The following is a 25,386-nucleotide window of genomic DNA, read 5'->3' as shown; positions in this document are numbered from 1 at the left end:
GAAACGATAAGAAGCAAACGGTAATAAAGAAAATATTTTATGTTTTCAATGGATAAACTACACACATGTATAAAAAACAATGGAAAAGTTAAAAGTTTTTAAAAGTTAAAAATATAGAAATATACTATTATTTAAAATTTTTAAATAAAAAGTTTTATATATCATATTTAAAGAATTCATATTTACTTTGATATTTAATAAATGAATAGCATATAAAAAAATTTTGTTTTAATATTATATGTAATTTTTAACATCGTATCATGTAATTTCAATCAGTAAAAAAATTTTTTTATTAAATTATTTTTAAAAAATTATTAATTTAATTCTAATAATTTATTTGATACATTAATTTTCAAATTAAATCTTATCATTATATAAATTTTGTATAAATTAAATTTAGAAATCTAATTTTAATTTAATTAATATGAAATTAAAATTTTAATGAAATGTTACATATTAAGTATTGTATTTTTTATTTAAAGAAGAAATTGTTAAGAAATATGTTCAATCTTATATATAAATATGTTTATGCAAATTTTTACAAATATTGAAAATGCAACAAATATTTAAAAAAAAGTTGCTTTCATGAAGCATTCCTTTTTGTAAATTATAAATAATTTTTTAATGATTAATTTTTCAAATAATGGAATTATTCAGAAATTATATAACTTTATTTAAATAAAGAAAAAATTTAAACGTATAAATAATCCATAAATACTGTAAAATTTTAAATATATGAGAAAGAAATTTTATAAAGAATATTATATTATTATAAAATTCTAATTTTAGATATTTATTATTTGAATTTTTCTATTATAATAGAAAATTAAAATGTTAAAATAATATTGAAAAGAATTTTTATTTTATTAAATAATTTTTTTTATAAATTCTTTTAATTTCGTATTATTTAATAAAATAGATATATAAACAATAAGTATATATAAGTATATATATATATTTTTGTATTGACACAATTTAATTTATCGTATCGATTACATAAAAAAATGTTCGTTAATAAAAGTAAACAAATTTTGTTACATAATGCAACAGCTTTATAATATTTAATCAATTGTTACATCAGTTAGAAAAAATCTTAAATCTCAGTAAAAGATTAAGAATAGATAACACAATATTAATTAAGATGTTTAATTGTTAAAATGATAATTTTAAATGTTCGATTTGTTTATATTATCTGAGCATCGTTGATTAATCCTCGGCATACGTGGCAAGAAAATAACAGTGTTGGCAATCGAATCATACGTCATTTATATCTAATCTTTTTTTATTTGCATAATAAATTTTTGATCTCCTTTCTGAATAGTCCTTTCTTTGTTTCATATAACTTAATTTAACATTGCTACAACACATGGATTTATTTTCAAAATAATAATATGATTTAATTTTTTAGCATAATAACTAAAATTTTGATGAAAAATGATATATCAAATTTTAAAATAACATTAAAAGCCGATTATATTAAAATATAAATTTAAAAATATGATTTGATTATATATAAAATATGAAAATATCGAGTAATGATACTATTTTTTTAAGCTCTATCCAATAAATGTACATAACATGATGCAATTATAAGAATCTCAGAATAATTATATTATATTTTTAGTTCTAATCTAAACATTTATTCAAGAATTTCTAAGAATTATTCTTGGAGAATGATAAATAATTTCTGATAAAAATTAATAATAATTTATATGTGGATATTTAGACTTTTATACTTTAAATATGTCTGTTAGTTCAAATATATATTTTACTTTAATTTTTTATGAATATTTATATCTTATACTTTTTTGTTATTTGTCCCAATATTTATTTTTATATACTTATTTATTATCAGATCGAAACAATGTGAAAAAAATTATAAGGTAAATGATGTAATAATTTCACATCTACAAGGAAAAATTATGGTCATTGTATGTTTTATCTATCTACATTGAAATATGTCGCAGAAAGTGAGAGTAGTGAGAGGGAAACCTGTTCCAAGTTGTGGACCTTCTACCTTTAAAATAAAAGTAGAATCGTAAAGTCCAATGAATTCCAACCATATGTATATTATGTCAAATAAGAATATAAATAGTAAAATTGTAACGCAATGTCAAGATCATTTCCTTTTTTCGTTACATAATGAAATACATATGAATAACAAAAATGTTAATAAATAATGAATTTGAAATTTTTATCTTGAAATTTTTTGTTAAATATTTATTTTTAATGTTAATTAATATTTTTTTTCATCTAAAATTAAAAGTTCATTTAAAAAAAATCGTGTAATTTTTATACTGAACTTTATGTGATATATTTTTATTATTTTTTTAAATGATTCGTTATTAAAACTAGCAAAAAAGATTTTCTTTATTCGATTTTTTCTTTATCTTTATAACTATTCTCCTTATATGATATCCATAATTCCTATAAATTTATGTATTGAATTGAGCGGAAGCTATACAACTTATGTATGCGTATTATTGTGTTAGCTAGTTATCGATATAACAAGTTGAAACAAATAGGTTGCCATTAACTTTCCTGCTTAGTTACAGCATTTCAGTAAAAAAATATTGATTTTCTTGTATATTTTATGAGATAAAAAAATTTAATTGGAAATACTATCATGCAAAACCGATATTATTATAAATAAAATAACATTAATAACATCTTTTTATTAATTTTCTTTGAGTTTTCATTATAACAAAGTAATTGTATATATATATATATATACATAAACAAAATAAATGTTGCAAATATCATTTTTTCATTATTCAAATAATATATATGATAATTATTAGTAATTATACATTATTAGTAATGCATAATAATTATTGAAAAATTAAATAAATTTTAATTATGGTTCTATTTATTTAATAATAAACTTTCTCAAATTATTGAAAAAAGAAAACCGGTTGAAAAGAGATGAAAATTGCATTTAATACTATTTGTATATCAAGATTAGCGAACAGCTGTTAGTATTTACTGTACTTTGTCGCTGTAAGCCTTCGTTGATTCTCTCCTTTTGCCTAGGAGTTCAGTGCAGTGTTGACTCTCGAACTGCAACTTAGATATAAAACGGCGGATTTTCATTGTATTTCTAGTCAAAAGAATTTTTTTCTAGTGTTCACTGTTCGAAAAAAGTATTAAGAAATTTTTAATAAAAGAAAAACAAAATTTATGCAAAATGTATAAATACTTGTTTTTAAATAGAAAATAATAATATTTCGTAAGTTAAAACTAATTAATTGTTCATATATAATAAGTCCATCATTTTATCGGATTCGAAAAAACAAAATATTACGTATTATTTTGCTTTTAGAAATAACATCAACAAAATTACAATGTCATATTTATATGTTTTATTCATATTTAATTATTATTTTTTATAAAGATAAAATTCATGGCATATGATGAAAGCTATATAGTTTTTTAATTAATTCTTTAATCAATTTCTTTTATATGTATATAAGAAGATAAAAATCAATAGGAACATTTCAAATTATTTCGTTATATTTATCAATTCTAACCTATATTAATGCCATGTAAACTAAATCTTTTCTTTTCTTTTTTTCTTTCTTTTATAATTTTATTTATATAAAAAAAAATATGAATATACGTGTTGCGTCTTTTTGGAAGTGAAATATAATGTTAAATGGTCAATTGCTATTATATTTATTAAATTCAGGTGTTATGTGATTTTTTTTTGTAATTCTTAAAGAATTTCTCACTTTTTTAATGGCTATCTGTATTCTAATGAGAATCCTTATTTATTAAAAAAACATTTAGTGAATATTAATATCTAACGAAGCTGTTTCCTACGTGAAGAGACCCATACATAATGAAGATTAATGCAAATAAAACTGATACTATACAACGTAAGTTTTTCTTAATTTTGAAAATTGTTACTAACGATAATATTGAATAATGAAAAAATTCTTTTATAATAAATGAATCCAAACATAACGTAAATCACTTGATTTAAACTTATTTTAATCAAAAAAATTATTTAAATAAAAAAAAAATCTCTTAAATAATTTGTTTAAAACATAAAATGAAAAGACAAATATTCAAAAATTGAACAATTTTATATGTTTTGTTTTTTATTTATGTAACATATGTTTAATGTGGTAAAATTACAATGTCATATCTGAGATAATATACACGTACATCCGGTACGGAAAAGTTTAAATGTTACATCAGAAGTAACATATATATATATATATCTATTAAGGATAACATTATTTATTTAACTCCTACAATTTTCTATTCTATAAATTGTATTATAAATATTCTATTATATAAATTTATTTTTGATTTTTATCTATATATTTTTGAATTCTAAAAATTTAGAATTTTAAATTTGACACTTTTTGTAAATTTTTATTAAATTATTAATATATAATATGTAATAATATCAATAATTTTATAACTTTACATTTTTACAATATGGATATAAGATCTTTTATGGATAAAAGATATTTTATTTATATATTATATATTGTTTATTATTTTTATGTTGACAATTTTGACGAATTTTTTTTTTTTAAATTAATTTGACAAGATAAATTAGAGGTAGGTCAATCTGCTAAAAAGATAAAATTTTAAAATAGTTATTTTAGTTAACAATTAATGCTTTAAATATTAAAAGATTTCAATCTCTAGAAAAACATGTATATATAATCTTATAACTATTTTTATGCAATTACTTTTTTCATTTTTGAATTATCTAAACTTGAAGTGTTAGGTTATGTTTCTATTAGAGCTCTATATAACTGGCTTATCAATATAAAAAATTTTTTTTTATATATAAAGTGATATTGTAGATATAATTTATTATGTCACATGTTATTATTATTATTATTATATCATTTATTATATCATTATTACTTTGAAAATTTGAAAAATGAATTACGAAATTTATATATAAATTTTTATACAATATTTACATAGGTAAAAATTAAAAATATTTTTTATAAGAAATGAACATTTATAATGATAATATATTATTATAAAATCTAATTTTTAATTTCTTCCTTTCAATAGAATATTATCGATTTGTAATATTCTGTTTGATTGATTACATGTAATTTTGTAGATTAAATGAAAAAATCAAGTGATTCGCATTAATAACTGACTTTGGTTATTAATTATAATATTTAATATAGTTAATAAAATTAGTATATTTCCTTCGCGACGTCTTTATTGCTTTGATTTCTTATATTTTTATCAATCCTTCTTAATTCTTAGCTATGTATATTGTTTCTTTTATCGATCTTTCAGTATTAACTAATTAAAATTCTGTTACGTTTATTTTAACGTTTCATTGTGCAAGATATATATGTAACTTATTACATGCCACGTTTTATTCGAAATTAATCGTAGATGATTCTTATTCCATTTCGAAATTATCGAAATTATCGACAATATCGAATTGTAGAACGAAAAACAGAATGTGATATGCGAAGTGTGAAGTTATATACTTTCGTTTTCGTAGAAATTGTATTTTCGAAATAGCCGATAAAAGATTGATTCAATAAAAAACAGGTCAACAAGCAAATCTACAGTTGTATCACTTGCGTAACGTGAGCTGTACTTTAAGAAGAGATTTGTACACTTCTAACACGTACAATACATCATTTATTTATAGAAAATTATATTTATAGAAAATAAGGAAATTGAAGATAATATCAAACTTTGTTTAAGTATGTTATGGAACATTTTATTTATTATTATATATAAAATGCAAATGATGCATTAATAAATTTATATTTAAAAAGAAGATTATTTGTAAAAATATATGAGAAAAATATAAAGAATCATTTACTTGAAAGAAAATATTTTGTTAAATAATTTCAAGTAAAGAGATAAAAAATGTACAGCTTTTTAAGTTTTTAATATAATTAATAATGGTAAGTAATATGGAAAGTACAATTTCCATATTATGATGATTTATGTTTTCCGATACATTGTATATATTTCTTTTATATAATTACATGACAAATAAAAAAAAGTGGATAATTTAATTTAAATAATTTTTTATAATAATAGTAAATCAATAAAAATTATCATGTTTTTTTTTCTTTTTTTTTTATTAAAATATTTTCAATATTTTTCTTAAGGCAATTATATACATATAAACATTTTATGAAACAGTCTTCCTAAATCAATATTTCTCAATCAATATTTCATAAGATATTTCAGCAGTATCGTGAAAATCTTATTGAAATTTTATTAATTAAATATATCTAATATTTATTAATATTTATAATCGTAAAAAAATAATGGTGAAAAATATATCGAATCATTTAATGCAATAAATAAATATTGTTATAAATAAATATAGAATATAAATATAAATTTTTATTATAAAAATTGAGAAAACTGTAAAAACCTAAAAGTTTCGAAATAACTTTGAAATAACCACTAATTTAAAAAAGTTAGGAAATATTAGTTATGTTAAATAACTGTAGTTATTTGAGGTCACAAAATTTTCGAATAGATAAATAACTCGATAAGAAATTGTTTTTAGTTGAAAATTTTGACATTTACTTCAATATTACTTTATCACTGATGTATTTTATTGTTTTTTTTCTTTCTTTTTTCTTTCATTTTTTTTTCTTTTTTCTTTTTTTTTTTAGAAAATGGCATTAACGCTGGAAATCATCCGACTATTGTGACGGCCACAAAAGATAGAAGAAAATTTAATCGAAAGGTAAGTCATGATTTTAACTTTATAATGAAATGATAAAATCATGGTTTATGCTTGGAATTATGTTCTATTTTTTATCTATTTAATGAACATCTTAAATATTATATATATATTATTAAAGTATTAAATATTATATTATATATTATAAATATTTATATATATATTTGAAAAGAATATTATACGTTTTTGAAATATATATATGTAATATAAATTATATGTTTATTTATAACCTGTAATCATAAATGTATAATATAATAATTTTATAAAAACATTCTTTTCCATGAATTTGAAACATTATAAAACTTTGTTAATTTTTACATATTGCTTATATTTAAAATTTAGTTTATGAATTTAATAGGCGAGCGACTTCTCCGATATTGGTGATTGGCCAACCTTGGAAGCTTCGGGAGAGGTGCGTCAAAATTATTTTTTCAATAATTTAATTTTTTGAATATGATTTTTTTAATATTCAAAATATTTGATTAATTTATTTTTATAATTTTAATAGTTTTATTTTATTAAAGATTTAATTTAATCAATATAAAATTATTTATATTTTTATATATTTCAAACAATCTATTATTGCAAAAATATAAAAAATAAATTATGCAAAAGCTAGAACTCATAGAATATAATCTCTTATACATCTATGAGCGTAGATATTTTGCTATAGTAAAATTGAATGTGGCCTCATTGCGGACATATTTATTATCCGTGAAATTTTATTACATTTATACAATTATTTATTTTTTAATAAAATGAATATGTTTTATTTATTTTCATCACATATTGTCTAATAATATATTTTCTTATTTTAGAAGAAAACAGTCGTGGCAGTACAAAAGCAAAATGGTGTAATTGAACAAAATTATAGTAAAGAAAGTAGTGGTAGTGCTATTGAAAGTAGGGGAAAGGAAAATAAGGAACAAAACCATTGTCAAGATGATAATGAAGAACATATAGATGGTAGTGAAAAAAAAAAGAAAGGTAATAATTATTAATTTGTTTGATTCTAAAAATAAATAATTTATTATTCTAAGTCATATATTTTCTTCTAATTATAAAAAATTTATAAAAAATAAATTTTTAATATTTTTGTTATTTATAGTAAATAAACAAAAATGGGTACCATTAGAAATAGATATAACAAAGAACCGAAGTAAAAGAGATCGTTCTCCAAAGTATCACAATCAAAGAGAAAAGAATGGAGAAGGTATTTAATAAATTTATGTACTTTATTATTTGTTTTTTATAAATAATTCTTATATTCATATTTTTATTTTATTATATTCATATTTTCTATCTATTATATTTTTATTCTATTATATTTTCTATCTATTATATTCATATTTTCTATCTATTATATTTTTAAGAATTGCATATTAATGTCATAATATAAATTAAATTAAATTAAATTAATATTAAATTTAAAATTGTATCTTTTTACAGAAACAGATTCATATAGAAGTAGAGAACATGATAGACCTGCATATATCACAAGAGGTGGACGAGGTGGACGAAGTTACAGAGGAAGAGGAGGACGAGGTGGACGAGGCGCCTACCGCGGTAGTTTTAGACAGAGGCATGATCAAGTCTATATGCAGGTAATTTACTATTTTTTCATGAATATTTGATATATGATAAAAATAATAAACAATGTCAATAATAATAATGATGATAATATTTTGATGGGAATCTCTCATAACATATTTTGATGAAAGAAGAAAGTAGACCTGATATTAAATGATTTAAAATAAAATAATATTAGATTTCTAGATAGATTTTTAATCATTATAATTTTTTAGATGCATAAATTTGGACTTCTAGATCCTAATTATATGATGGCTTACATGGGAACGTTTTATTTTAATAATACAAATTTCATTAATATAAATACAACAACACTCAAAGAATTTTTAAGAAATCAAATGTAAGTTTAATGAATTAAAAATTTAAACATTAAATAATAAATAATAAAATATAAGTGAAATTTTATTTCTTTTTATCATATAATTCATATTTTTATAGAGAATATTACTTTAGTGAGGAAAATCTTTTAAGAGATTTTTTTTTGCGTCGTAAAATGGATTCACAAGGCTTTTTACCTATTACTTTAATTGCTTCTTTCCATCGTGTACAAACTTTGACGACAGATGTTGGACTTGTTATTGAAGCAATTATGGAATCTGATAAATTAGAATTAATTGATGGATTTAAGGTAAAGTAAATGTATTTTCATAATTCTAATAATGCACAAATCATATTTAAGATGCATCTACATTTTTTATGTATTTGATGAAAAATTTGTGCTAAATAAAATGGAAGAGGATTCGCTGACACCATTCGAGCTTAATTTAAGTTCAATGAATGGGGTTTGAAAGTAGGCCTCTTTACAAGTTTATATCTAGAAAATATGTTTATTGATATCGTAGTAATTGATCGGTATAAGAGTTATTGTAAAATATCATACATAAAATATTAAATAACATTAAATTTCTTTAAAAAATCGAGAGGTTGTTGAAAAATTTTAGAAATTTCTATAATAAAATAATAAAATAACTAATATTATTGTTATTTTATTAGGTCAGAACGAAAATAGATCCTTTGAAGTGGCCTATCTTGGATGCAACTGGAAATCCTGTGTTCTCGGAATCATCTAATACTTCCAATCCGTCTCAAAACGAAGTAATACTCTCCTCCACGTCTGAATCAGATTTTTGCCCTGCTGCTAGACCCTTATCAACGATTCCTATTCCCCCAGTTCCGCGTATTCTTCAATCCAACCACATTATCCCAACAATAGGAAGGCTCAGTGAATCAGAAAGCATATCCTCGTCAATAGGCGACAGTTTAAATCCAGACGTACCGGAGTTCATACCGAATGAACTGACAGAAAAAAATGAACCTATTGCTGATAGTAAAAATGAACAAATTAAGACAGAAGAACAGTCAAAAGAAATGAAAATCATTCCAGCACCGAGTAACGATTCATCACTGTTCTCGAGAAATGAATTCTCGAAACCGGATGATGAAATGTCTACAACGGTCAAATGTTCTAGTCCAAGTTCAGCACCAAAAGTGCAAATTAATGGAGAATCACAATCGGCCAATAATGTTTGGAAAGAGGTAATTTTTTTTTCGTGTATTATTAGTATCAACATTGAAATTAAATTTTCGCGTTTTTTTAATCCACAGAAAAAACACACTTCCACTTTTACAAGTTATTCAAGATCTTAAATTGAACTGTACTTTTTTACCTAGAAATGTAAAGAATACAATGAATTTATAACAAAGGTGTAATAGGATGTCGTTGTTACCAATTAAGTAAATTAGAATATTTGCCCGAATCGTCGATGTATTAAAATTACGACACAAACTGTGGATCTATTTCAAACAAGTTATTACTATTAGTAATAAGTAATAACTGAGTTCATGAAAATAGGTAAGGCGAAGGGTGAAACCATCACATAAGGAGAAAAGCGAAGAAAAAGAGAAAGTTGATAACGTTAAAAATGAAGAAAGAGAAGAATTAGACTTTCAATTTGACGAGGAACTTGATACACCACCACCAACTGGCCGGCACAATGCATTTTCTGAATGGTTTGTTATTATTTATTTATTTTTAATTATAATATAATATAAAATTTAGCAATCCTTTGATTTTATGTATCAATATTATGCGTTGTGTGTGTGTATATATATATATATATATATTGAGTGATTTGAAAAAAGAAATATATAATTTAAAAGTATATAATATCCATATCTTTTGAAGAATTTTTTTTGAAAGGAATTAAAATAAAAATAAATATTTATTTTAAATAGATTTATATTTTTTATTAAAAAAGTACTTTATATATTTTTTTATTTTAATACAAATTTAACATTTTTATTGAAAATCTTAAAAAATCTATTTCAAATGATGATTTTTATATTAAATATTTTTTTTTTATATTTTATTCAGTATATATGCTTCTAAATTATTGCATCGTTTTTTCAGATCACTCTATATATGAATATATATATATATGAAAGTTAACATGTAATATATTATAGGTCTGAAGATGATGAAGATTATGAATTATCAGATAGAGATGTTAATAAACTTCTAATTTTTACACAAACAACGGTGCCTATATCGACGCGTATTCCAAAACACGAGGGTCATGATCGAACCGGTGACTGGACAACTAGAGTAAAAATGACCCAAGAACTTGAGCAAGCTATCAATGATGGATTGTATTATTATGAAGAAGATTTATGGATAAAAGATGGTCAACGGGTAAGTTTAAAAATTTTTTTAAAATATTCTCATATTTTAGTTATTTTATTCTCTACAGTATGGATCTTCATCGTCAATTGGAAGCTATAAAACTGTCAATGTCATTAGTCAAGAAGATTTTGAGAAAATGGCTCCTAAAGCACCTAAAAAAGCCAATCCAGAAGTTCCTCCTCCTCCGCCATCTGCAATAGAAGATATGGAAGTATCACATTCACTTCCAACACAGGTTGATAATCTATATTTGTTTTATCTATATTCATATTTAATTTTATTATAATGTTCATATTATTGTAATTTTTTCAATATGATAAAATTATAATTATATATAAATTTTCTTAGCTATACTATTTATACTATTTCTTAGCTATTACTATATATAATGTATATATATAATGATGTCAATAGGTAATAGCAAGTGTTGATACTCAAGAAAGAAAAGATCGTCGTGTAGATAAAAATCGTTGGAATGATAAGTCAAGAAATAGTAGAAATGGTAGAAGGGGAGTAGTTCCTCGTTTCTTTGCGGTAGTAAAGGATGAACCTTCGGTCGATCCTAGGACACCGCGAAAAAGAAAGACACGGCATAGCAATAATCCTCCTGTTGAGCATCATGTTGGTTGGATTATGGATGTTCGAGAACATCGACCGCGTACATATTCTACAGGGTAAATTTACATCATTAAAAATTTTTACATATTTAACAATTTCAAAAAATAGAAAATTCGAATTTAAATTTGAATTTGAATTTTATTTGTATAGAAGTAGTGCTGGGACAAGTCCAAATGAAGGCTATCTTGCGAGTAGTTATGGAAGCGCACCACAATCTTTACCTACTTTTCATCATCCAAGTCATGCTCTTTTGAAGGAGAATGGTTTTACGCAACAGGTCTATCACAAATATCATTCGCGTTGTTTAAAAGGTAAATATAAATTTTTATTTATAATTTTCATTTTCTTATGATAGATTATATACAGAATTATTTAAAAATTATAGACCACAGTTAAAACGAATTATTCTTACAAATAAAAGAATTGATGTAATTTATAATAGATTCTAAAATTTAATTAATTTTTAATATGATAATACATATATATATATATAATGATGAATTGTTTTATTTTTGTCTTCTTTTCCCGACTGAGGAATAATTATGAAGAGAAAAGAGGATCTGAAAAAATATTATAAAATATGCATATAGAATGTAATTAATTTAAGAATATAAATTTTAATCATGTTTGTATTATTTCAGAACGCAAAAGACTTGGAATCGGCCAATCTCAAGAAATGAACACACTTTTCCGTTTTTGGTCATTCTTCTTACGAGAGAATTTCAATCGTACTATGTATGAAGAATTCAGAACTGTAGCCAAAGAAGATGCTTCAGAGGGTTATCGATATGGTTTGGAATGTCTTTTTAGATTTTATAGTTATGGTTTGGAAAAAAGATTTAGACATGATCTTTATAAAGATTTTCAAGTCGAAACGATACAAGATTACGAAAGTGGTTAGTAAATTTCTTTGTTTAAGATTAAATTTAATGCACACATAGGTTGTTTAACTATTCAATTTCCTTAATAGTTAAACGGTAAAATTGTGCTATAATAAATGAAATGTTCAGTTGATACCACGAGAATGATTTGTCTCGTGTGTGGTATTTATCATAGCAACAAATATTTATTTATTAATATTTACATATCACGAATGATCAAATGACCAGTTTTACAATTTATTTTGTCTTCTACATAGACTATTGGTACATTTAGTGTTAATATAATAAAATAGTTATTCAGTATTATGATTTTCACTATTCACTTATTAATATTATTCAATAATATAAGTTAGTAATAAGTTATTTAGTATTAACATTTTATATTGTATTTTAGGTCAACTATATGGCTTAGAAAAATTCTGGGCGTTCTTAAAGTATTATAAACATTCTGATCAACTTCAGGTAGATCCTAAATTACAGGAGTATTTATCCAAGTTTAAGAGCATTGAAGACTTTAGAGTAGTTGAGGTAATATAATTAAACATAAATTACATATTTTATGTACATTATAACATTATCATAATTCAATCAAGTTAAAATTTAATTGAAAAGAAAAATGTTTACTATTTTCGTTCATGTGTAATTATATATAAAATAAAATCAAAATGTTATGAATTCAGCACAAGATAATATTTGAGATAAAATATAAAAAATGAGATACAAATTAATATAATTCAATATTTAAAAAAAAAAAATTATAAGAAAAACTATGTTCAAAGTTTATGTTATGTTGTAAGCATTATCATTGTATGTTGTAAATATATATTTCTTTTATTTTTACAGCCTCAAATAAATGAAATGCTACAAGCATTTGCTGCAAATTCACGATCTCAGGCTGCGAAAAGACGAAACAGAAGTGTGTCCGAAAGTGCAGGTGATGGTGATATTTCGTCCACCAATAGAGTTCGTCGATTATCTGGCGGTTCCAGTACCGTAACACTGCCAATCTCGAGTTCTGAAAACAATCCTATTGCGCAAAAATCTCGGGTGGAATCAGTGAATCTTTCACAATTTCGTAACAGAGCTGGTTCGTTCGGATCTGGACGATTAGCCCATTCTAGAAGACGGAACGACATTGCTTCCTCTTTCTCGAATAGTCAACGAGATTTAAATAAACAACAGCAATCACGAAGCAGACAAAATTCTGGCTCTTGTACAAAGCCTCAGGAAGTGAACAGCAAATCTCAAAATAGAGATCGTTTGCAGATGACTTCGAAATTCGAGCAGATGAAGTCGGTTACAATCAAAACGGATAGTACGTCAATTTCTCAAAAATGAGATCAGCTTGAAAACCGAAGGGTAAGTGCATAAGCACTTACTCGATTTGCTAAAATGAATAAGTGCGTTGGTCCTGGGATAGGAATAATACTTGTTCTAAGGAAAGGGAATATTTCGTTTGAAAAATAATACAGAAGGTCACAGTGTTCTAGAATGTGTAAAAGAATAAGCACAAAATTCTGTATATAAAAAGATGAACTGATCAGCGCAATTTTAACTTTGTTGAAGATCGTTAGGGAAGAATAATGAAACTGTATGTGACGCTATAAACGAAGGTGGGAGATTTCCTTCGTCTCTAAGAGAAGTTCATCGAGCTGTTTTTAAGGTAGTTCGTTAAGGTTGTATTTACGGATATACATATATTCAATTATTCTTACTTATATCAGGAATATATTAAACTCAGATTAAACTCTGCTCAGTTCATCCATTAGGATACTTGCTAAAATTGTAGCAGCAAAGAAAAAAAGGCCATCCAGATTGAATGAGCACATCTGGAGAATACAGACACGATAACATTTCATAATATCAATGAATTCGTATATTCGCATATTCATTGAAAACAATTTATTCAAATGAATTTTTCCATTTGGAAAGAAAAAGAAGTTATAGGTTTTTAAAGTGTACAATGTATACATTTATGACGACATTATTATCGAAAAAGTTGAAATCGAGAAAATGTTCTTTCTTATTTTATCATTGCTCGAATTATTATGTCTTCATTCATAGAAGAATCATTTATAGATAAACTATATGATATAAAATTAAAACTTCAATTTAGAGGATAGTAAGAAATAGTTATCAGTATAAATTTGTTCATTCTATCTTCAATTATTAAATTCAACAAGACAAAATATTTAATGCACGTTGAATCTCAAAATCTGATTTTTGGATTATGAATTATCAGGACATGTTTCTTCGTCCTTTATTAATAGAAGAAACTAATTTGATTTCAAATTAATATGAATAATCGGCGAATATATTTGATTCATTTGTTTATTTCATTATAAGTTATTATTTTTAACATAATATAATTTGTCTCGTTAAAAGTAATTTCTTTAAAAATGAATTATATATCGTTTTCATCATCGATATTTATCAAAAATTTGACTTTTGAATCGCATTCATATCAATTTCAAGACAGAGAATACAAAATGTATAAAATTTTTAAAATATTTTTTTGTTTTAATTTGGTAAGAACATCACGTACCTATATTTTATTACTTATGATTCTAAATATTGAGAATTATCTCTCTAACTTTTTTTTATAATTTATCAAGTGTTTAATTATATGAAAAGCTTAGCTTAATATAGATAAATAGTTTTTTGACAAATTGTGTTACATGTTTGATTATCTAGTAATACTAATTGAAACTTAAATAATTTCGATGCTTAATAAATTAAATCAAGTGTTGAATCAATTAAAAATTTCTTAAAGCAATTTCATATGAATTAAATTGAAAACAAAAATGTAATTATTACCATTGTAAATGTCATATGAACATATGAAGGATATTCAATTCGTAGCCGATGGACAATATTATATTTTATGTATAGAAATTTATAAAGGTTGTTCCTTTAATAAGATACATGTAAGTTTATTAATTTTCAATTTATCTCAATGTTATGGAGAATGTTTGAAGAATTATGGAGAAAATAGTAATAGTAAAAATAATAACGACATCACTATGAAGATGGATATTTATTTGTTTCTTTTATATATACCATATCAAATATTATTTAATGATATGATACAATGTAATTTTCTATCCGTATCATTAGTACATATTCGTATCAAAACGGACTTATCCATATGCGGAGTAAAATATAGATATTCACAGCAAAAATAAAAAAGCAACAGATAATGAAATGCTGTCCGTCCAAATAGGTTCAGCTATATAGATATTTCTCTGTTGTAATGACAAAAAATTCAGAAATAGCCGATTAATCTATGTTCATACTTTTGTAATTTTCATATGTATGGTGAAACGCATGCCCGTCCATATTAACGCAATGGTCATACGATATAGAGGTACAATAATAAAAGAAACAAATGGATAACATTTTTATAGTAAAAATTCTTGTTAGTTCCAAACATAAATTATTTTATCTTATTTTATTTCTATTATCAAAAATTGAAATTCAATTTTATTAATCAAATATTCTAATTGCTACTCTTTTTATATTAATTTCTATATTAAAAATTTTTTTTTTATTTTTTTAATGAATTTCATTTATTAGTTATATTTGCTCTATGGTTCAATTTCTTTAATCTTCTTTATATCTTTATATCTTTTTATAAATTTAGAAAATGTAGCAATTAAAAAATTCATTTATAAATATTCATCATACTTTTTACTTTATTGCCGAAAACAGAGATAAAACGAAATTATTATCTATTTGTTTTTTAATGCTTTAACATTCCTGACAAACAATTAATTTTTTATGATTAATCGACTATCATTTTTGATCTAAAATTAATAATTAATCATCAAATATTAATAAAAGTATTAATATTATGATTGCGCAAAAAAATATTTAAAAATTAGGTTTTTGTCGATCAAAAAAAAATAATTTTCTTCAAACAAAACTCTTAATGAAACTATATAAAATTTTATTGAATATTAAATATAAAAAACTATTCAAATAATCAGAAAAAAATGTTAAGGACAGATAAAGAAAATTTTAAATTTAATAATAATAAGAAAAATATATTTATTGGTCGTACACATATTTTGGCAATTTATCACGTGACTCGTGATTTTTTGTTTCATGGTGATTAAAAGTCGTTCGCTGATTCTCCGCATGGTGCTCTCTATTCCGTATGGCTACTAATTCTATTATTGTGACGATGAGATTTTCGCTCAGTAATCGAATATCTAATTTATTTCAACTTTGGTGAGTAGTTTGCTCGCATATTCCACTCGGTATTCCTCACTATGTTGTGCTCGCTATAATAAACTTAATGACTAAAGTACTAACTCTATTTGTAGAAATGTATACAGTTTTGACTAATGTGCATGATACTAAACCGATTTATTCGTTAATTGATTCTTCCCGATCAATTTTCTCAGACACATACAATTTTCTTTCTTGATAATCCGGTTAATTCTTGTATTTGAGAAATTTTATAATACAAAGCGACGATATGAGCATGAAACAAATCTGTAAGAAGCTTAATAATTTTTTCATTAATTTCAAAATATGGGCAAGATACTTTTGCTCTTCTAAAGAATATATAATTCTTCCGCTAGAACATCCAAAGACAGTGTTGCTGATAACATAATTTTGTTTTTATTTTTTACACACATCTCAACATGAACTTATGTTATAATAAAAAAACAATTGCCAAATCACATATATTATATGACATAATATGACATAGTTATATATTACACAGCATAGTAATGTTTGCATATATTTATCGAAATAAAGACAAATCTGTGGCACTGCTTTTGGAGCCCCTAGTAAAAAAATCATTCTGTATTCAAGGTGCAAATTGTAAGAGAATAATTTATTGCTTTTGAATTTAATGTGTCTACCATTATATTTATATTATTTAATTTGAATATCCAAATATATAAATGTTGCGTTAGTTGACCATCATTATTTATATTAGAGTGGAGTAATATCATGTTTTTATCAATTTCTTGTCAAATTCATATTTCATTGAAAAAAAAAACATACTCAGAATTTTTTGATTTAACTCTATTTTGATACCGATCATGAAACTGAATTGTGATCAGCTAATGCGATTATATAAATAGGCCTATATGAATATGTAGATAAACTTTTTTTTGAGGCCTCTGAAGATTCAGAATCGAGAATTTCCGAGAAAATCGACATTGGAAATTTCTCGAGTACATGTGCACTTAACTCCCGACTGAATAGTGATATAATATAACTGGGCAGGGATATTCTACAAATAGAATATATGTAAAATAATTTTTTTTTTTAGATTTTGTTTCCAAAAAAAATCAATTTTGAAAATTTGTCGAGTATACGTTTTATTCCTGAATAATATAATCTACTAAAAAATTATTTAACAAAAAAAGTAAATTAAAATAAAAATGTAGAATTAAATTTTTTTTTTTTTGATACTTTGATGCTTCTTTTTAAAAAAAATCAAATTTTAAATAGGAGTAGTTGATAATTGCATTCACTATATTATGTACACACTATATTATGTATATTATGACGTACACATTTATTCGTCAAATATTCAAATCTGATTTTCATAAAAATGAATTTTTTAATGAAAGAATGTTATGTCTTTTCTTTTAAAAATCTTTTTAATCATCGCCGTTTATATTAATCACCACTTATTCTGGTATATATTCTGTATAGGGTATATTATATATTGTATAAAACGTTAGGCGCTTAATAGGATACATAGAAATTATAATTAAGCACTTATAATAACGTGTTAGTCAAATTAAGTAAAAAAAATTTTAAAGATAAACAAAATTGGTTGAAGTTGGTATCTATTAAATCAAATTCCAATACATAATATTAATAAAGCATAGTCAAACTAATTATATTATTTAAGAGCATAAATTTGATCATTTATAAAAAATAATATTTATAAATACAAACGGGTAACATTCTGCTAATATTTACTGTTTTGATTCCTTGTTGACAATTTTTGGTTTATAGAAAAAGAATTAAAAAGTCGATATTGAATTTCCATACAAGTGCCTGGAAACTCTACAAATCCGTTCTTGTCTTTTAATGTACTAGTCACGCATTGAGTCAACGTAATCGTAAATATTGTTTTTGCAAAAATAATGAACAAGATGTAAAAAAAAATTTTTTTTTTTTATCTTATTTTTTATATCATAATAATTATCGTACAATTTTATATTTGTAAAATTGTAATAATTGGAGGAAAACCTGTATCACGAAACAATTTAAATCTTTTATAGCAAAACTAGTGAATTGTTGGCAAATATTCCTTCCTATTATTCGTGCCTTGCACACAAAATCGAATAATCTTCCTTTACAGTATCTGTATCTTATGAATTCGCCATTTTTTAAATGAATATCTATTAATATTTGTACTCGAATATTTTTTTTTTATTCTCGAAGGATATATTAAGAAGATATCTTTTTAAAGTTTTTCTGCATATCCATAAGAATTCATGAATTCATCCAAGAGTTATATTTTTGTATATTTAACACTTTGTTCTTTTTGTTTTGTTTTATTTTGTTAATCGTTTTTTTTTTCTCCATTTTTTAACACAGATTTAGAACATTTCTATTGTTATTTCATATAAACTACTCCCCAGATTAATCACATTATATAATTAACATAAATATAGTACTTGTTGAACCAAAATAATTTGGCAATTTATGAAATTAGAATAAAGCAAATTGTCATTAGGATACTTTGAGAGGGACCGAGATGAAAATGCAGCAGAAATAGGTATACATTGATTGGTATATTGATTCGAGAAATATTATATAATGAGAAAATTCAAGAAATTACAATCATATCAGATAATATAACAACGAAGTAATTTATTTATATATAATCTTTTATTAATAATAATACGAGATATAATATGAAGTATAATATGTTCTTTGCATGTTTTCTATATATTCTGTTTCTTCCTCTCATCGTTTCCTTTTGATTCTTTGTCATATCTAAATTTCAAAAAAAAAGAAATTAATCCTCAATTGATTTGTTATAATCTGCTTTTCAATTATTTATAATTTGTTTTACATCTCGATGATATTTATCTTTACATTTTGATTATAAATCAATGAACTTCAATTCAATTATTGAGAATATATTTAAATGAATATTTATTAACTTTTTAATTCAATTATAATTAGAAAATATATATGTGATTGTACAAGTTATATAATGAGATGTGCGTCGATTTTTTGAAAATCTTGACCTCGTACTAATTACAAAATAAAAACGTGCGTTGCTCGTCTTTGGAGAGCGGTGATCATTTTAGAGTTCCTATGTCCGTTCGAATTAACATTACAATACATGCTATGAATATATTGGAAACGCATTAAAGCACCTGAGAGGTTATGTTATTCCTTTTAGAAGAATTGCATTGATTACACCTGATAAAAAAAATATCTTTCAGAAATTTTTTTAAGAATGTGTTAAAGATAACTGTAGAATTTTTTTATATTTATTAGAAGACAGAATTTATAATGCAAAAAAAAATATTTGTTTACGATTATATACATATTATAGACATTCTTGAAAAAGCTCGATTTATGTCTTTTATTATTATTAATATTATTATTTTTTTTTTTTTTATAACACTTAGTCAGTATTCTTTAATTCTCGCCCAGTTTATTTTGATCCGATTTTCTATAATTCGTACTTAATTAATAAAGTATAAAAATCAAGATATATTTTAAAAGTTTCAGAATTCATTTATAAATGATACCGTTTACAAAAAATTTTATTTTAATTATATTTATAATTTATCTTGAAAATTGTGCATTAAAAAAGAATTCGGTTGCATAATAATCTTTGCGATGATCTTCTAAGTATTAATGTAAGCATAGACTCGAATCATTAGCTATTAATATAAATATAAAAATCGCGATGATATAATTTATATTATGTCAATGTATCTCATCAAAACTTATAAGTAACGATTTAGAGAGCATCACATAAGTGGAATCAAAAAGAGCGAGCAAAGTATAGGCGGTATATGATGTAACGTGATTATAAAATCAATTAGACATTCAAATTATTAATTCCAGAGTCGAAACAGGGAGAGATAAGTAATTTGATTTCTTTAAAATTATGCAATCTTAGAATTGTTTCTTGTAATATTGTTCTAAAAATATTATATTTAGCAAATATTTTTTTTTCCTCAGAACTCTATCTTCTCTATATTCGTATTTTATTATCTTAATGAACAATTTACATAAAAATTTGTATACATAAATATAAATTATCGATATTATTTACATATACAAGAAGCAATTCAAGATGTAGAATGGCTTAATTTATGAATGAATGTTATGAAGAGTATGTTTATATTCTCAAATATGGGCAATACCTATAATACAAAAATATACAATTTTGCCGATATAATTTTTTGATATTGCTATATTAATTCCGTAACTATATCTCTTTTGTATTGTTACGTACACAATACGTGTTACGTTTATTAATTTTCCTACATCTATAACTTTTATTTTTGTTTCCAATGAAAAGATTTAGAATAGATTTTAATCATGAATTTAAAAAGTGAAATAATTTACTAACGAAAAATTTAATAAATTTAAATCTTATTTCTTACTTTATTTTAAATTACTGATAATTTACTAAATTAAATTTTCAAAAGTTAAATATTTTAAATATATATATTTCATATTTTTTCACTTAGAGAAAAAAATCTTTGTATTCCTTTTTAAAATTGAAACATTAATATAATATTAACAATTTTTGACAATTAGTTAATATCCATTTTGTTTCGAATGTTTGTTGCAGCTTTAAGTTGATTCATTTCACGATAAATTTCGTAATGTGACAAATCATTTGACATCACTGTCGAGATCATGATAAGATATTTGATAAAAAATTCAAATTCATGATAATGAGAAAAAGAAATTAATAAAAATAAAAAAAAACAGTAAATACAACAATCTCGAACGAACGGTTTGCATAAAGAGAGGGATTAAGAATAAAATTGAATAATAGAAAAAATTGGTGCCAGAAAAAGAAAAATGTACACGAAGAAAGATAAACGAAGTTTATCAAATGGCAAATATCTTGCGTACGTAGAACGTGTTCATGGTCTCTATTTTGCCATTTCATACAAAATGGCTTTAGAATTAATAAACTAAAATTAGGTTTTAAGCGAGTGATTCAATTTTAATTAAGAAAAAAATAATAAAAAAAATAAAAAAAACGTATCGCTACAAGAAGGAGAAAAATCATGATAGATTTAATCGAATTTTAAGGTTAGGGGTAACGATAATTATTGCTAAGATTCGATTGTCGTTCTTGTTGAATTTCATTCCTCTGTCGTAATTATACATTTAAGTAACTTGATATAAAACATTTGTTATTTTGATGTTAAGTAATATTTATATCATGAATATTTTTTTTGTTATTGTTATTTTGTTGTTTTAATATTTAAGCATGATTTGTTGATGAAGGAAATTGTGTATATATACTCGATGACTGTAATTTTAATTTGTTGTACAACATAGTTATAAAAAATGATCATGATATTCATTTCATTATATATACAACAATTTGAAATGATATTTTTCTAATTCTTTACCAAATTTTAATTATATTCGAAAGATGATTTTACATAATTTTTTAATATTAATTTGTTTAATTTCTCGTAATTTAAATTTTATTCGTTTCTCAATGAAAACATAATAGTTGATTACAATTGCTTAATGATAATTATCATAAATAGAATGTTTGGTTAAGATCAGTACGATTATATCGCTAAGAGATATAAATACACTTGTAGAAGAATATATATAAGACTCAGGCCACCATTAAAGTTCATGATTCAAAACGATTAGTCTTTCCTTCAATGTATATTCATGGAAGTTACGGAAGCATATTTTCTTTACGTATAACGTTCAGAAACTCGAGAATGGCATTAACATGTAATAAGAGAATAATATTCACTAATATTTTTTATATATATAAAAGTCATATTATAATTTTATTCTATTCTATTTTTTTTTATTGTTATTTATGATTAATTTCTAAAATGAAATTGAGCATAAAAAACTTCACAGTAGATAAAAAATAAAATACGACAGAGGATTAAACTAGTTGAAAAATAAATTAATTTCTTGAATCATTACAAAAGAAAAGAATATTTTTTTTTGTTAACATGAACGACGATCTTATAGAATATTGTAAATAATTTTTACTGGAAGTCCTTAGATCCGTGTCACCCAGCAGATATTCTGTTGTAAAGGGTTCAAAGAAAAAAAAATGCACTATATTTATTGCAAATTCTTATGTTACTTATATGTATACACATATTATATTCCATATATAGAATATATAGGATATTCTATATATAAAATATGTGTATATTGCTGATTAAAAAAAAAAAAATTCTACGATAAGATTTATGCTAAACTATACAGATTACATATAAATTCAAGTCAGAAAGAGTGTTGAGATTGAAAAAAAAAATTGTTTTATAAAACGTACCTTTTATTTTATGCCAAGATTAACTTTATAACGACTTATCTTTTTTTCTTTTTTTTTTTTGTTTTCGTTTTCTAGCTTGATCTCTCAATTAAACTCTCGTATTTGTACATGTATATATAGTGTAATTATAGATCTTTTGGTTTATACCTCATCCTTCAGGTTTTTTTCATTAACTTCGATTGTGTAATTGTAATCGATTGAAAAAAAAAATTACTAAAATGAAAAAAAAATTATTGTTAGCATGTTATACTTATAATTGTAGATTTAAGGTTAGCTCATCAGGATTATGTAAAAATCTTTTTGCAAAATTCATCTTTAAAAGTGACAGTTAATCTTTGGTGTATTAACAATATTTAGAAGCATTAATCGGTTTTAAAAGTGATTGACAAAAGTTTTTTATTTATCGATAAAAAAAAACTTTGTTTATATTGTATATTTATTTGCATTTCTAGAAACATTTCGGAACTTTTATTCCGTTCAAATCAAAATTTAAATCAACTTCTTCCATCTAAGTAATTTTTCTTCCTATTTCACTGCTTCTATAAATTGAAAAAGAATATGTATATTTGAAATTTGTTTTAAATAGAATATTTACAATAATTCACTTTATAATTTGAAACGATTTTATTTTTATATCATAATTAATTTTACAATTATTTTTGTGAGAAAAATAATAAATAAACAATTGATGAATTGATGAATTATTCATTAGAAATTTAATTGTGATAAATCATTCCTTAGAAAATTAATTATTCAATAATCGATTGATCATTTTCTAGGGAATTAATTCACTAGAGAATCAATGTAAATCAAAATACGAAACTAAATTATATAAGAATTATACATTATATATTCGAAAATATTTAAATAAAAATAATAAAGAAAGAAAAAAATGGAAATGAATGCAATAAATTGAAGAAAAGTGTACCATATTCATCTTAATATTCATATTATTTTATTTATTGATTTTAATTATTGACCAATTATCAAGCGCCATTTTTTAATATCTATGAAAAAAAAATATCTCTATGAAAAAAAAAAAGAAAGAAATTATGTAAATTGTTCTACACGACTATACATGATAAAATATTCGATAAGGAAATAATAATTAAAATTGGCTAAAAAAGAAAAAAAGAAAAAGTAAAATAAAATAATATGTTGGATAAAAGGAATGTATTGAACAAGAATTTTATCTAAATTTTATAACCTCCAAAGAAGAACTGATAAAAAATGGAAGGTTAATATATATAACAAAAAAATTATTTAAAAAAAGACATATGTAATTAGGAGAATATTGATCGTTTTTATCCCTAACGACGAATTAAATATATAATTTTAAAAAAAATAAGAAAAAGAAAAAAGTAGGTTATGTTTTAGTGTTGATGGGAAGATTTGCAAGATGGTAGAAGCAGTTAGAAAATGATCGATACATAAGCAGTTTGGAGAAAATCTATGGACCAGGTTTTTTTGTTCATCCAAAATAATTCATGTATTTTTTTAAATTTAACTATAATATTAGTACACGTAAATGATGTAGATTGCATTTTCTTACAATTTGAGCTATGACAATGATTTTGCATAATACCCTGATAAATCAGAATACTGTCAAAACAAAAAAATATCAATCATGTAAATATGATATATATATATATATATATGATATATATGATATATATATATATATAACATATAAATATATTATATGAGATATTATTATATGAAAAAAGGTAAAGAGATGTACGTTGTGTGTAAGTTACATATATGTGTGTATGATAGGAGATATGTATGAATCAATGAAAGAAAGATAGAGGAAATAAAATGAAAAAAAAAATATAAACATATATATATTATATATAATTTACATATTGTAGTTGTAATACATTGCCTAGAAATATGAGTATTGAATTGTAAGAAGTGATGATATGAGCAATCGTGTGAACGATCTCTAAATCTTGTATGCATAGAAAGATACAATGTTTGTGAATGCATTAAGTAATAATAACAATAATAATAATAAAAAAAAAGAACAAAAAAAAGCAAGCTGCAAAACAACAATTCGTGTTTTTTTATTTATTATATATTGTTCATATATTAACCTAATATAATTTGCAGTAATATAATACATAATAAATTTAATATTTTAATATCTTGAGCTTTGGAATCTTTTTCTTTTTAGTTTTTTTATATATTATACATATTTTTTTTATTCAAACATTATATATTTTTAAATTAAATTATTCTATATTATATTTTAAATTAATTATATAAATATTAAAAAATAAAAATATTGAAATTATTTTATTTTAGAATAAATATAAATAATTAACTTCAATGTTGAAAAATAGAAAAATAAAATATAAAATTAGAAGCAAGTTTTTTATATCTATTG

General features: G+C 22.9%; 1 protein-coding gene across 15 annotated transcripts in view; it reads left to right on the top strand.

Moving 5' to 3' along the window:
- The window catches only part of LOC107994112 (la-related protein 1B), a 30,464-nt gene that overhangs the window by 3,335 nt on the left and 1,743 nt on the right, over window positions 1-25,386 (top strand). For 3 of the 15 annotated variants that reach the window (XR_009830243.1, XR_009830244.1, XR_009830242.1), the window contains exons 2-17: window positions 6,642-6,715; window positions 7,071-7,124; window positions 7,531-7,699; window positions 7,821-7,925; window positions 8,162-8,316; window positions 8,518-8,642; window positions 8,741-8,930; window positions 9,296-9,838; window positions 10,155-10,312; window positions 10,769-10,994; window positions 11,053-11,220; window positions 11,400-11,659; window positions 11,754-11,914; window positions 12,245-12,499; window positions 12,879-13,012; window positions 13,328-16,717. Coding sequence is in view for 4 of the 15 variants with exons in the window: in XM_062076439.1 (XP_061932423.1) it covers window positions 3,842-3,878; window positions 6,642-6,715; window positions 7,071-7,124; window positions 7,531-7,699; window positions 7,821-7,925; window positions 8,162-8,316; window positions 8,518-8,642; window positions 8,741-8,930; window positions 9,296-9,838; window positions 10,155-10,312; window positions 10,769-10,994; window positions 11,053-11,220; window positions 11,400-11,659; window positions 11,754-11,914; window positions 12,245-12,499; window positions 12,879-13,012; window positions 13,328-13,822 (3,309 nt within the window). In the remaining 11 variants the exon portion in view is untranslated. Of the gene's footprint in view, window positions 1-2,860; window positions 3,230-3,789; window positions 3,879-6,641; window positions 6,716-7,070; window positions 7,125-7,530; window positions 7,700-7,820; window positions 7,926-8,161; window positions 8,317-8,517; window positions 8,643-8,740; window positions 8,931-9,295; window positions 9,839-10,154; window positions 10,313-10,768; window positions 10,995-11,052; window positions 11,221-11,399; window positions 11,660-11,753; window positions 11,915-12,244; window positions 12,500-12,878; window positions 13,013-13,327; window positions 25,053-25,386 lie in introns of those variants that run through there. The other 12 variants (XM_062076437.1, XM_062076436.1, XR_009830249.1 and 9 more) reach the window with 11 other exon arrangements.

This window comes from Apis cerana, linkage group LG6 (assembly GCF_029169275.1).
Source record: "Apis cerana isolate GH-2021 linkage group LG6, AcerK_1.0, whole genome shotgun sequence".
NCBI lineage: Eukaryota > Metazoa > Arthropoda > Insecta > Hymenoptera > Apidae > Apis > Apis cerana.
The sequence above is the reverse complement of the archived record's forward strand: the minus strand, read 5'-3'. Positions and strand labels throughout refer to the sequence as shown.